Genomic DNA, 16,004 nt, shown 5'->3' with positions numbered 1-16,004 from the left:
TGCTCTTTACCCTCTACCTCATTTAATTTCTTGAGATTGAAACTCCTCATATGAACATTGTGCGTTGTTTGTTTGCTCACTACCAGTCTTTCCCTATCCTTTGTCACCACCAGGTAGTAGTCAGTATCACAATCTGCTGCCCTGAATGATCGGACATCAAGTATACTTGAATACCGTTTCCTATATAACAAGAAATTGTCGATCTGATTGTGTATCTTCCCATCAGGAGATGTCCAAGTAAATTTATGGATGTTATGATGCAGGAACCTTGTACTTTTCACAGTAAGATTTTTTGATAACAATACTAATTCATTAAGAATGTTATCATAAACTAAATATATCTTTAGAAATATAATTCAGAACATTAGTTTTTAAGATGAAATGTCAACTTGGGGATTGTCTGAAGGCTGCTGTTCCAATTACAGACAGTGAGTATGGTATCACTGTGAATGGGAATAGGGATTTTGAGTATCACATGGTAAGTTGCTGGCTTCCCACCACGGCGTCCCTAGTTCGATCCCAGGTCTGGTCAAGTGGGATTTGTGGTAGACAGAGTGGCACTGGGGCAGGTTTTCTCTGAGTACTTTGGCTTCCTCTGCCAGTCTTCATTCCATCTTCATAATTTAATTTCATTAAAGACTGAAATCTCAGTTGTCAATATGTCGTACATACCAGACCATTTGTGTGCAGGATACTTCTCATCCTACTTTGTAGACATGTCATGGTGATATATATATTACTGCAATATGATCGAATAACATTGAAAGACCGATGGTGAATAATGGATTGGTAAGGATGTGGAAGAAAATGGCCATGGAATGATGAAGGTACTATCCTGACATCTGCCTGGAGAAACTGTGGGCAAACCACGAAAATCTTAGTCAACTACTGAATAGGTGTCACATGTGTTACTTAATAAACCAAATATCAACCTGAACAGCGTCTTAGTAGCCAAACATGCTACAGTATATATCATGCCACCAGATGTCATATCAGTGGCGTACATCATAAATCCCTGTGATGATGTAATCGGTATTGGTATGTCAAAAGGTTGTACAAAGGAGAGAAACTTTATGAATTGTTCTGTTCATTTGGAATTACAGATGCAATTTAATGAAGGACATTTAAAAGGATCGAGCCTACAATACGGCACTGTGCTGGAGATTTGTGGCTGCGTCCGTCAAGTTCAAAGAAACTATATGAATCATCACTGACACTGATGAAATGTCACGGAACTAATCCGACGCAGTACTGACACGTCACGGATTCATTCATTCATCTGTAATCTGTCAAGATGACAGGTCCACAGTCTCTTCCATAACAGTTCCTCCATTTGATGCGATCTAGAGCCTTATCCTTCAAATGAAAATATCCTCTTCTGCTCCCAAGGTCATCCAGAATCTTCTTACATCTTCTGGTCACGTCTGTCCGCCCCTCTATCTTTCCGTCAATATCTACTTTTAGAAGGCAGTTACGGCGAAAGATATGACCAATCCAATTAGCCTTCCGTTTTCTTATTTCTTGTAGGATAGTCCTCTGCTCACTAACTCTAAATAACACTTCTTCATTTCTCACATAATCGGTCCAACTGATCATCTCCATCCTTCTCCAACACCACATTTCGACGCTTTCCAGGTGTTTCTGATCTACTGCCCTAAGTGTCCAAGTTTCAGCCCCATACAGAGCTATGCTCCAAATGTAGCATTTCACTAGTTTCTTCCTCAAATTTAAGTCCAATTTGCTGGTAAAAAGATTCTTCTTCTTGCTAAATGCAGCTTTTGCCATGGCAATCCTGGATTTAATTTCACTAGTACACCTTCCATCATCTTTTAACAAGCTACCCAAATATTTAAAACATTTCACATTCTCCAGTTGTTTTTGGTCTATCTTTATTGTGACCGGGGTTGGTTGTCTCGAAATTTTCATTACCTTTGTTTTTTCCACATTCATTTCCATGACATAGCACCTTCCAATTTCGATTAGTCTATCAATCATGCCCTGTAGCACAGTTTCTTCCTTAGCCATTAACACAAGGTCATCTGCATATTTCACAGTTTGAATAATTCGGCCTCCTAATTTGAAGTCTCCAAGCCCGTCCAGAGCTTCTTTGGTAAGGCATTCGCTGTACAAGTTGAACAAAATTGGTGATAAACGGCATCCTTGTCAAACTCCTCTTCCAATCTTCACTTCTTGTCTCCCCTCTGTCCAGTCGCACTCTAACTTTCTGATCCATGTACAATTTACTAATCAATCTTCTTTCACGCCAGTCGATACCTGTTTCCTTTAGGATCTGCATTAATTTGGTCCAATTTACACGGTCAGATGCCTTCTGCCAGTCTATAAAGCAAGCAGAAATTCCTAACAATATATATGGTAGGAAGGCAAAAAGGGAAGAAGCCCTTGGAAGATACTCTGTAATAAAGTATAAAGGCTGGAAACATTCATCCAGTGTTGGAATATATCAATACATTTTATAAAACTCCAGTAATAAATGTAATGAAAATGCATTCGGTGGTTCTGAACGGTTCTGAAGCTATTACTTCCAGTTTGACGTGGGGAAGACTATAGGTGCATCTTTACAATAGATTATCAATATTTTTCAAATTAATACTTGTTTCCAACCGTACAAAACATGCTAAGCCACTGCATTCATTGTTCATATATTGAAGTGTTAAAAATATTTTTGGATTCGGGTTATGAAACCTTTTTATTTCAGTTCTTGTAATATCTATGTTGGTAGCAGATCCCATTTCATCAGAAAGATGGAGGTATATTACAAACAGTTTGGAGGCAGTTTCAAATTTATATGGCGTCTTTGGTTTTATATGGTGCTAAATATATCCATGATAAATATTTTAGTAAGAGCTGAAAAGTCGATTCTGGTGGATTTGTATTATATTGGCCCTGCATGGGTAAGATACTTATTCATACTAATTTTATAATTTGCATATTTAAAGGTTATGTTGTAAATGGTATTCTTGTTTGCAATCAAGCCAGTCACTTCCTGGGTGCCCTTGGTTTTCAAAGGGGTTGAACCGTACATTGGTACTGCCACCATGGGTTGAATTTCTTTACGGAGAACTACGCTCGGTAAGAGTAATTTATAATATTCACACTTTTGTCAAAGTGCATATTGAAGTTTTGAGTCTGTGCTGTGGGCCGCTCACCATCATATTTCAGGACAGTTTTCTGTTCCATTCAGATGCTGCTACCTGGTGTGGATAGGCTGGTTTTTCAGAACACGCGAATCAGTATTTTTACCATCGCTCAGTGTTAAACATATTATATTTTTATATTATACTTCCTTTTATGAAAATCCAGATTTTGGGGGTGCAGNAGAATCGGTCATTCCATGCCAGATGTACTGTGCTGTCACCAAAAGCAAATGAAGGAGAACCTGATTCGTGATTTTAGGAAGAATCGGTTATTCCATGCCAGATGTACTGTGCTGTCACCAAAAGTAAATGAAGGAGAACCTGATTCGTGCCATCTGAATACTGATGCATCTATCCATTTAGTCACATTTAAAATTTCTGTCATACTGTTATTCCTATTCAGATTATGTAAACATGTGTTTCATGTGTAGCAAATATTTTTGTTAAAATATTGAAATTTGGCCACCACAAAAAAGGATAGGTATGTATTATAAGATTTTTAATACATTTGTAAAATCTTCAAGATAAATAATGTACATGACATGTCTAATAAATGCTTTGTTTTATTTTAAATGAGGACAGTGTTAAATTGTGCAGTTTCATAGTCATCTTCTGTACTCAAAATACTGTGCAGTTATCTGTCGTAAATATCTGTGTGAAAATCTGTACATTTATCTGAACTGAAGGTGTGTAGGATACCTTCAGTTTTTGCCTCAGTTCAGTCCAATTTTTCTTCAGTTCTCTCTTCACTTTTGACAGGTTTGGTTGTGTTCTAAAATAAATAAAGTTCAATGGGTGACAGAAAAAAAAGAGCTGCAATTTGTTGCATAATTGCTGCAGTTGCTAGAAGAAGAAGAAGAAGAAGAAGAAGAAGAAGGCAAAAGGAAAAAACGCCGTGAACGTTGGTGCAAAGATTGGTATCTGCAAAGAAGCGTTTGCCCAGTGATTACCATTTACTGAATGAGTTACAAGAAGGAGGGGAAATTAACGATTATAAAAATTACCAAAGGATGGACGAAAATGCATTTCAAATAATATCACCGCATGTGAGACTGATTGCGACTCTTCGGTTCCTGGCAACTGGGAGAAGTTTTCAAGATTTGACATTTTCAATGAGAGTATCTCCTTAGGCACTCAGAGAGATAATAATAGAAACATGCGTGGCAATACGGAAAGCACTGCAAAATTTTATTCAGGTTAGCATACTTTAATTATTTGATAAGACCATAGGTGTGACTGAAAAAATATTCATAAAATAGGAGCCATAGTTTATTACCATACTCACTAAATAAAAATGTACATGTATGTAGAAATACAAAATAAAATTTACACATTGAGTAGGTATGTACGTATGTATATAATGTTATTGTAAATTATTGTATTCGTTGTCATCATACGAGAATCCCTCCAACAGAGTCCTTGCAGTTTGGGGTTCAGAATGTTGAGAGTACGAATTCGAACTCCAACTGGGAGATGGTGAGATAGCCATAGAATTGACAAAATTGTCTAACCAAGTTCATGGTGGTGAAGAAGTCAACAAGGAAAATATAAGAGAGTGGTTTGACTTTGACTCGTGTGAGCCGGGCTTTGAGATGTTGAGCACTGACAAAATCATAAGTTCAGTGGGGGTGCAGCCAGAAGAGCGGGAAGAAAGTGAGAATGAGGAAGAGGTGGATAGTGCTACTAGTAAGAAAATATCTCATGGTACTGCTCTTAATCATTTGGAATCCTTACTAGACTATCTAGACAGTGAAGAGAACAGTTTATTAAGTGACATGCTAATATTACGTAGGCTTCGTAAGGATATCTGTAAAAAGGAAAATGCCGCAAAAAAGCAAACGACAATATTAAATTTTTTTAAGTGTTAAGTGTGAATATTCATAAAAAGTGTTGGATGTTGTTGAACACTGTGATTGAAATAACTAATTCATACTTCAGTGTAATGTAAGAAAAGTATTAAATAGGCCATGAGATGACATAAAAATGAGATTGAATAAATTTAAATACAGGTAGGCCTATAGTATTATGAAGGTAGAGTATTACGATACTACTTTTAATCAAATTTGTCTTAACCGGGTTTTCGATTAATTGTGATTTCCAAACCCACCATTATCCCGGATAATCGAGACTTGAGTGTACTTTTAATCATACAATTCATGGTAAATCAACAAGACAAGTTAGAAACCTACATGTTCCTCAATCACATCTAACAAAGAGGCAAAAAGGGGTCTATTGCATGAGTGTAAAAGTTTTTAGTAGTTGGCCTGATTTTTTAATTGAGTTAGTACATAATAAAAAACAGTGTATTGGGAAACTAAGGGATGTATTGCTTCAAAAACCTTCTTATACTGTTGAGGAATTCTTGCTTTTCTGTCAAGACCTAGAGCTAAGGAAAAGAGGTGTCTGACAGTGCACACTTCACTAAACACTATGTCCTTGGCTGTGCTTATATATACTTGCTGCAATTTGTATTGCCTTTTATCTATTGTATGTGTTTTTGACAAGTATGGATTATATATACTAGTAATTTTATTTGTGAATGTATAAGTGTCCAATGTTTTCTTTGCTTGTTGACATGTTTTATATTCGGTGCCGGTGGCACATTTAGGAATATTTTCAAGAAACGCAAATGTATATGTATGTATGATGGGAGACACCTACTCTGTTTCGTCTGTTAGAAAGAGCTAATCTCAATGACTGCATTCCCATAACTTTTTGCACAAACTTTATTTGCATTTTTGCTTCATAAGTTATTTATGGCTAGCAGTCCACAAGGGTCCTATTAACCACCCTCTCTGTCCTATCCTTGACTATGAAAAAGTTCAAAGCACAATAGACCATTGTAGGTCGCGGTGCAGGGGCCAAGAAGGTCTACCCCTCATACATTCATTCATGAAAAAGTTCACATTCAAATAATCTGATAACAGCTTACTCCCACCAAGTTTCAGCCACTGAGAAATGCATCATGTGACATCCTCTGAATTTCTTCATCAGTTTGGCAGCTTGTTTTATTGTGAATTATACTGCCTGGCTTGTTTACAAAGGCACCATGCAATATCTTACCATTCTTGTTACACAGGTTTCCCCGCCCCTGACTTTGGAAGTAAAAGGTACAGAATAAAACTATGCATGCATATGTGTAACATTATGGCCCCATCAAACTGCACTTGATTTCCAATGGCATATCATGACTTTCCCACTCACCCACTGATGATATATTTTCCTAAGGAATGAGCCTTCTCTAGGTTGGGTCTTGTCTATTAACTTGTATATTAACTGGAAAGGCGCCACAGAAATTTAATATTATAAATGTGAAAACATCCTAAGAAGAATGATACTGGCAAAAATCCATTTCCATAACTTTTTTATTTGCAGTTCTGGCAGATACTCTCAATTGTTCAGGATTCAATTTCTGTCAAACATCGACTTCTATAACTACCAATACATGCACAGGGTTTATTTTGGTAAAAACTTCATACTTATCATAGACTCCCATAATATCAGAGCAGTTTAAAATCCCAATTCCTAACAAAACTAGATTTCCAATACTCAAATGATATAGGTTTTGGTAAGTCTCAAAAAAGGGAGCAAGGTTATGATAAGAAAATTTTATTTACTGTTCTTAATTCTTTATCGGATGCAAACTTAAAAACGGTCGTGGAAAAATTTAACCATCAGAATATGAAAACACAACAGAAAATGCTTAAATTTTAATTGTTAAGTTTCAGCTATCTTCTGGGACATAAATTACTTAGGTAAGCAATTTTAATACATCAGCCCATTAAAAACCATGGAGATTTCAAGCATCTGCAGTTTTCCACTTCCATCCATTGGTATATGAGTTTACATATCCAGAATTTTTGTGTGCATAGTGAAACACTAATGGCTATCACACCAAGAAATCATTTTCTGGAGAACATACTAGAATGGAATCCACAACCAACTTTCCACATTACCATTGAGGTGCACTTTGTTGTGATACTTCTTCATATTTTGTGTAATTTATTTTTAAAAGTGGTATTATGTATGGTACTGTCTTTTTTTTTTTTTTTTTTTTTTTTNCCACAGTTCTGAAAATTTTATTTGTGATAAGACCTCTGTCTTGCCAATGTTTTTCAGAAACATTAACCCTGTGGATGGCAATGGATTGCTATATAAGTAACTACAATCAGCGAAATCTCACATAAATCATGGAAATGGAAATGCATTACTTTCTGCCTTTACTGTGCCATTTTCATGTGACAGAACATTTTATATGAGTGTTGAAAGATTGTAATTTTAAAAATAATAGTATCACACCACAGAAATAGGTCTTAAAAGTAATTTCAATAAATGCTGTCCAGTTTACATCACTAAGACTTTTTCTTCATAAACTTCATGAAAATCAGCATATCAGAAAGAAAAAAAAAATATATATATATATTCATGTACCTGTGTCCTTCCACATTAAAGTCCCTACCCTATAAATATAACCCTCTGACACCTTCAGATATAATGGTATAATTGACAGAAATTTCTCTAGTCTTCCAGTACAACACTAGAACGTCATGTTCTCTTTGTTTCTACAGGGAGGATTTTTACTTTATTGACTGGTTCTATGGCTCTGCGCTTCACAATGAATGGGGCACGCTTGCTGTGAGGCGCACTCAGATTTTCCCAAAGAACCTGCATGCATGAGAGTCGATATAATTTAGAATGAAATAGTTACAATCCACAGATAACACGAGGTGTTGAAAATGCTGTCTTTCTATGAACCTTTCACAATTAATTGTTTCATTAAAAACACAGGCAAAACAATCCTCCTTGCACTTACAGCACACCAGACACCAACTTCTACTGGATGGAGCAGGCCTTCATGGATTAGATATGGTATCTGTAGGAATTATTTTGTGTACTTATGCATCCCTGCAACTGAAACCATGCTTCATCAGAAGAAAGTGTAAATAGTGGATTGATCTCACCTTTGATGACAGACTGTAGAAACCAACTGCAAAAGTGAACCCTGCTAGTTAGATAACGTGGCTGCATTGTGTGTATTCTTGTTGTTTTATAGGGTTTAAGTTTCAGCAATATCTATTGCCGTTCTTGCACTAGACTTTGACACTCCAGTCTCTTGAGCTAGACATTTCGCTGATTTTCTAGGTGTATATTCATGTCTGCCCCTTATGTCATATAATTTCTCCTCAGTAAGCAAATGCTCTTGTCTATTAAGAGTCCTGTTGTTCTACATTTAGTCACTGAATTGTGAATTGTTTGTCTCCTCTTACATCATGAAATTTACGTCAAAATTTTCACCAACATCTTCTAGCAGATCCATATTTTACATAGATGTCATACAGAAATATATGTTGCTCTAAAGTATATCGCTCCATGACATACTACACTGCTTACTGTCAGTGAGAACAAATGGCTAACAGAGCTGGTAGCTGTTGCCTGCTGCTGACAAATCATAAACAAACTCCCACACATGAACCACACTGCTTGCCATGAAACATAATGCCATCAAGCTGTCCACAAGTTAATTACTTCCCTTCATTCTAAACATTATCGGCCATCAGACATGCTTATTCATTGGTAAAATTCATATGCGCCTCACAGCCAGCAGTGCACTGGTCACTGTGAAGCACAGAGCCATCAACCAATCAATAAAAGTAAAAAAAAACTCCATATTCAGCACGAATAGTATGATTCTACCACTGCACATGGACATTTCATATATGTATGTTGTCAATGTCTGAATAAGGACACTGACATTTCTGATCTGTACTGGTATTATGTCTATTATTGCTGCTTGTAGATATTTAATGTTATAATGCTAGTAATCATTATCCTGTAACTGTAACATCCATGTTGTAACTTGATGTTATCTGATGTTATTCTAAACAGACTCTAAACAAGCTATATTACACTTAAAATGCAGCAGCAACATGTTGATGTATGTACTCATATTTCTAAGTCTACCACCTAGTTAGACCAGCAAAAGACCGACAAATGAAGGCAAAGTATGAGGCATGGTCTACAAGTACGGCCCTACTTCAACAAATGAATAGAATATTCTACAACACATGCTGTCCTCAACAAAATGCCATATAGATCACTCCCTGTTTTGGAGCACTGTCTAATCCATGTCCAACACCACTCTGTTCTGAACAGAAGTTGGTGCCATCCCACCTTGGGCAGTAGTACTGTTATGCTGTGGAGAAAAAATCTTTAACAAATGGGGTTTTACACTAACACCACACCATTACTTCAAGCTCAATTTCTTAGCATCACTTATTCCACAATCAATGGCTCCAAAACCCACAATCCACTCAACCAACCCACTGAAACCCCAGACTCATGACAGAACACTAAATTAGTATGAATAGTACCCCACTTCTAATATACCTGAATATCACACAATCCACAGAAAGAATAAATAACTATAACTGCATTACAAATATTTTGTACTTATTACAGTTAACAACTTACAGATAAAAATAATTATGACAACAAGAATCATAACCCATATCCAACACTTGCAAGCACGTTGACTGTGTTCCTCCAGTCTCTCTGATTCTACCTTCAGGCTTGAGAAATTGTGGTCTGCGATGTGTGATGACTTCTCTACTGTCTAAACAAAGTACAGATTATAAAGAAAATATATCTGCATGGAAATTCTGAAAGCTGTCTTACATATATGGAAGAAGCCTATACCATCTTTTAAGTGTTCTTCATTTCTTATGTTAACAAACCTTTAACTGCTGTGCACAACATAATATAAATACTGTCTATTAAACATATATGACATATATGACATGTCAGCAGCACGAAGATATGTTGCCATTATTACTGTTTTGTTACACCAGAAGCTGTTTCTTGATGTTACTGGAAGATTATGATCCAAAAATCTTTGATTGTATAGTCACCACAACACATTAAGTTGTATGATTATTGCAAGCATAATTAATGTTGTTTTGGCCTGTGTTATATAACACAGTATTCCCTTACATCTTTTTCTTTAATTATAAAATGCATCATGGGTCATATATGGCCTACAAGCCATCAGTGGGTTATTCATATGACAATATTCAACTTAAATTTGGACACAAGGTATTCTATTGCTCAACTTTCTTAATCATTAATAAATTGTATTAACAAAACCTACTGCAACTGGTAAATTCATATTTTATTCTTAATTGTGACTATAAGAACAAATTTCATACTTTGAGATGAAGAATTAATGTGGAAATCTATAGACTTCATTTCCTAGTAACATACCTCTGTGTCTTTTCTAATAATACTGCTTGCTAACTGTGACTGCTCCTTGAGGTTTCGAGCCAGCAACAACATGTCATCTGCAATCTTTTCTTGCATTGAATGGTGGTACTTGAGCAATGCATCCAGATCTTCCCCAGTAGACTTTTGCTTCCTTTGTCTCAAACGATCTTCTGTCCCTAAAACTGAAAATTCACTTATACAGTAATTCCACATTATTCAAGAATTACACTTTCAGAACAAGAGACACATAAGTATACAAGTTTTTAAATATCTTGTTGACAGTATTAGAATGTTGACTTAGCATGGGTTTTACTTCAAACATTTCACTTATTGTTATCCAGTTAGCCTATTTTCTTTCATCTAAATTACATCTTTGACATTAATGACATCTGAGAATCTGCTAATAAAGTAAAAGTACCCCTGTAACAGGCCTTGGAGGCCCATATGATTGTGATATGTTGAGGTTCCCACATTTTCTAGACAACCAGCCCATAGATGGCAGTAAGGTTGTCAACCCTACGTGCTAGCCGCAACACCTTCTATCCACTAAAGTTGGCACTAACTTCGCCAACAAGCGGCGGTCATTCGGTCGTTATAGTTCACTTACATTACTAAAAGCACGGAGTTTGTTTTGAGAGTCTGCTCACCAAGTGTTCATATTTCACATGTAAGGTAAAGCTGTCCCTGTGCTTAACTAATTAAGCACTATGCCATGAAGATGTAGGGGGAATGGATGCATAGATCCACGTTTTCTTGACCTCAGCACTGCCTGGAGGTAAGAGTGGTCAGCTTCACATCTCTGCTGCTTTACCCCAGGAGAAAGAGCCCCCAGTACCCATTGGATAGGAGGCTGGGTGGACCCCAGAGGGAGTCTGAATGATATGGAGAAGAGAAAATTCTTACCCTACTTGGACCCAAACTCTGACCCCTTGGTCATCCAGCCCATAAGCAGTCACTATACCAAATGCACTACAATAACTATTTCTCTGAATACAACTAACTGTTCAGAGTAAATGTTTAAGGGATAAAACTGTTATCTCACTGAGCCACCTGAAACAATCCTTTATTCAAAACTTATTTCATCTTCAAATGAAGTGACTGAGAAGTCCTTGAATTTTATTAAGAGTTCCAATATTACTACAGTTTCCCACATGATTTTTTGGCTCCATATATAGCTGTGCACCCCTACTTTTAGAAAATAAAAATAAGGAAAAAATTAAATATCTTATTCTCTGCCCAACTTTTGGTAACAAATTCTGGATTCAACAGATATGAATACAATTAATTTTGTACATAGCACCTTTGCATATTGCCATACTTTTACTTTTCAATATATTGTTTCTCATTCTTTTATGCCAAAATGGACTGATCCCTACCTAATGAATGTGGGTAGCATTTCTAAAGAAGTGAAAGCAAGTGGTGAAGATAAGCTGTCACAAAATTAGACTGTTATTGTCAGTGGGCCTTCTCTAGAAAATGAACAACAGATCAGTGTTAACAAGACTGAAATTCAAAATTAACTTTGGAAGCACAATTTTTAAGGAATATCTTCGAAACAAAGCCTGTACTTCCTGACAATTGTAACTCACTGTTATTGCAAGCTACTTCTGTTACTCACATCTTAATTCTTCCAGTTCCCATCTTATAAAAAGCCTTACTTTTTTCGTTTTGGAAAAGCTGATCCCTAAGCTCTCTAGTATATTTTGAAGTGGTAGTCTGATGGATTTCTTTAGTAATCGCTTCTGATGATGTTGCTGGTCCATAAGAAAGTAGCTGTGTAGCTGCAACTTTTTCTGCAGGATTTGTCTGGTAAATATAGAAACACATTTATATTAACAAATGTACTATACAAGTACTACTACATCCACATACAAATGGGAAACTCCTAGGAACCCAATGACTGAAAATTTATTGAATAGAACAGACTTAAAACTGTGAAGTACACAAAAGAAAGTACAGCTTTTATATGTTACACAGCTCAACAAGAGAGACAATTTACACACTGAAGACAGGAACTGTAATATTACAAGTGATGACATTTTTATGGCTCATATTATTACACATTCTGCCATGACCCTCTATAACAAACTTGGAAATCTGGATTTCATAGCCATAAAATAGGAAATTAATACAAATAGCTGACTGTAACATGGAAGGACTGAAGGAGACAAAGTGCCTGTGTATGGTTCCATGAATGATGTAAGATAAGAGTTAAAGGGGTTGCTGCTACTCAAGCAGTACAATGGAGTAAAATGATGCTCAAATATAACCACAGGACTGATTGTAGGAGAATACTGGAAGGTTTTCAGCTGGAGGCTGTCTGAGTAAAGGATGCCAGAGTTTGGGTGTTCAAGTGGTACTGAAGACTTATACGACAACTCAAAATGTGCTATGAAGTGATAACCATGGGGCTCCATATTCTATGGCTGGCCCTTGCCTTCCAAGTGAACCAGACTAATTGAGGCATGAAGAGAAATAGGGTTAGACCGCTGAATACTAAAGAGGGAGTTAAACTGAAGAATTGGAATGGGATGATGGGTTTAAATCATGAGGCACAAATAGTATATTTTCAGTTATCATCTTGTATAATACTGTCACATGATAGTGACTAAACACAGGGTTTTGATTGATAATTTGATTTATTAAACGTTTATAACTTGTAACTACAAACAATTATAATAGTCCCAGTGATTTACACACATTATAACTCACTACAACTGCAGCACACATAATCTTCTGTTTGTTATTCTGTTATCACTAGTTATTACATAATGGCTGCTAACAATGGAGATTCCTCATGGTCTACTAAGAACTGCCACTGCTCACTTATAGCTCACAGCTCACTCAACTGTGTCACTAGGGTGCACCAGCACAGTCATTCTTAGTTCCCAGTCCCATGGGACTCACGACTGTGTATCACTGTCTCATGAATCTGGGAGTCGACTGATGCTGACCATCATCATAGCCTTGGCCATAGAAAGTGCTACTTCCAACAGTTCCTCTTTTGTTATGTGTTGATTCGTTGCTGCCGACTTATACTTGTAGCGCTGTTGCCTAGCAATGGTCACTCCTTCTTGTTCCATTATTCTGGTTTTCAGCGATCATGCCACAATATGTATACGGATGTAATTTTGTAGAGAAGTGGCTGAGTGACTTACGCCAATATTCCTATGCCATACAGGGAACATAAGAAATAAATACATAATATTTGTACATAAACATCTTGACAAACAGCTGCATGGAAGACCAAGAAAGGGGAAGTAAAATAATATTAAGACAGATCTTGGCAAAACAGACTGAACTGGCTCAGAATTGTGTTCAGTAGTGGGTTCTGATATTAGTAGGTGCTAAACCTTCAGGTCCGTCTACCAAAATGTTAGTATAATAGGTCATATTGCCTACATCAGCAGTCAGTGATATCAGTAGTTTACTGAAACAAAACCATGAAAGGGAAGTCCGAACATCATTCATAATTCCAACAGTTGAAGGTACCATCAGATGTGATGATATGGGAACACTATAAAACCCACAGGAAAAGTAAAATGGTCTGAATAAAAATTAGGCAAAAAGAGATCCATTTATTAGTTATCATTTGGGTCTTCTATAGATTATCTACATAAACTGCATGATGTAATGAACTACAACAATGAATTATCATATGTGTAAAGAAACTCAGGAACTGCAAAGAAAATATCTAAAATGAACATAAAAAGAAACAATTTAACAGATAAGGGGTGATAAGCAGGCAGTGCCAGAAAGGAACCACGAGACAATTCCAGTAACATAAATGAAAATCTGGAAATCAATGTAACGAAACAATTAACATAAATTATATATATATATTAATTAAAGTAATAAAATTCATGAATATAGAGAAAACCAGACATTACAAATACAGAGTATGGATGACTGCTGCATTCCTAAACAAACCTGACAATGTAATTCAGTTGAAGACAGAAATGTTATAAGACTAACAAAAATGTAGTTTGATCAAATACTAAATAGAGCTGGAACAGATATCTATATATAATCCAAACCATTAAGCTGAAGTTGGGCAACAAAAATTAAGTTATCATGTAGTTCACAAAGCACTACTATATGCAAATGTTGTATATTTGACTAGCTGACTCACCAATTTATGTGTCTCAATTATTCCCTTCAGAAACAAGATCCGTCTGACATATTCAGCCATGGTATCCTTGCTGAGTTTGCTGTAACACATCTATCAACATTAATTTCCTTGCTGGGTTCACTGTTAACACATCTATCAACATTAATTTAATTTTAGATATGTGACATTTCTAACATTATAACAACTCTTAAAACATGTTTCTGTTGTACCTATGGAGGTTTATAAAATTGGTGAGAGTGAAAAATACAGGGTTTGTCCAGAAAGTAATGTAAGATAAGATAAAGTAAGGTAGCTCGCATATGTGCTCTCTTCAAAGCATACATGGGAGAACGGGCTTGGAAGGCTATAGGTGACAGATTAGAAATACCATGCTATCTGAGCAGGGGTGAGCATGGCAAGAAAATTAGGAGTAGAAAGCAACGGACAGATATCGGGAAATACTCCTTTGTAAATAGGACCATACAGCTCTGGAACCAACTACCTGCAGATGCTTTAGGTACTCTGTCCTGTAAACCAAGCAATTTTAGGCAAAGGGTTAGGAAAGTGATAAATGAGGCGAAGTGAAGTTGGGGTGGAAATAATTAAAAAGAAAAAAATTGCAGTGAAGTGAAGTGAAGTGAAGTAAATGACATTACGCATCCATGACTGTTGGTTTCCTTTTTGTTTGTGTTTTGGGTGTTGTATTTTTGTTTTCTCTCTGTAATTGTTGTATTTGTTGCAGTTGTTTGTATTTCTGTAATTGTTGTAGTTGTTAATCGTATTTGGTTTGTATTCATTGTGGTAGGATGTCCTTGTTGTCATATTTTTTGCAGTTGTTTGTATTTCTCTGTAATTGTTGTAGTTGTTAATCGTATTTGGTTTGTATTCACTGTGGTAGGATGTCCTTGTTGTTGTGTTTTGTGTTTTGTTTGAATGTGCTGTCACTTATTGTAATGTGTGTTACTTGTCTGTTGTGTCCTATTGTGTACTACTGCCACCGGGCTAAAACCCAATTGCAGTATAATAAATAATATAATGTAATAAACTTAAAAAAATATGGAAAACTAATTCTCAACTTTCTTAAACGAATTTAAAAGCATGTTTGCACAATTAATAAGCTACAACAGCATGATTCTAAACTTATTAACCACTGTCATAGGAAAGTTAAATCCGTGAACATACTCATAATAGCCACGTGGAACGCCAACGGACTGCTTAATCATAAGCAGGAGGTAATAACATTTTTAAACTTAAAAAAGATTCATGTCCTACTTATCTCTGAGTCCCATTTCACCGAACTGACAACATTCAACATACCGCAGTACATCACCCACAGTACTCCCCACCCGGGTGGCACCGCCCATGGAGGCTCGATAATAATCATCCGTAAATCTATCCCTCACAATGAATTACCTAAATTTCAAACAGATAAAATTCAAGCAACCACCGTCGAAATTAGGGCCTCTACATGGCAGTTC

General features: G+C 36.3%; 1 protein-coding gene across 1 annotated transcript in view; it reads right to left on the bottom strand.

Moving 5' to 3' along the window:
* Positions 1-7,223: 7,223 nt before the first annotated feature.
* LOC111873046 (vesicle transport protein USE1) overlaps positions 7,224-16,004 on the bottom strand; it is a 15,315-nt gene continuing 6,534 nt past the window's right edge. The window contains exons 3-6 of the mRNA XM_023867410.2: positions 14,548-14,626; positions 12,074-12,221; positions 10,416-10,597; positions 7,224-9,768 (exon numbers count right to left, since the gene is read on the bottom strand). Coding sequence (XP_023723178.1) covers positions 9,589-9,768; positions 10,416-10,597; positions 12,074-12,221; positions 14,548-14,626 — 589 coding nt within the window. The 3' untranslated portion in view covers positions 7,224-9,588. The remainder of the gene's footprint in view (positions 9,769-10,415; positions 10,598-12,073; positions 12,222-14,547; positions 14,627-16,004) is intronic.

Source organism: Cryptotermes secundus, unplaced genomic scaffold (genome assembly GCF_002891405.2).
Source record: "Cryptotermes secundus unplaced genomic scaffold, Csec_1.0 scaffold10435, whole genome shotgun sequence".
Lineage (NCBI taxonomy): Eukaryota > Metazoa > Arthropoda > Insecta > Blattodea > Kalotermitidae > Cryptotermes > Cryptotermes secundus.
The sequence above is the reverse complement of the archived record's forward strand: the minus strand, read 5'-3'. Positions and strand labels throughout refer to the sequence as shown.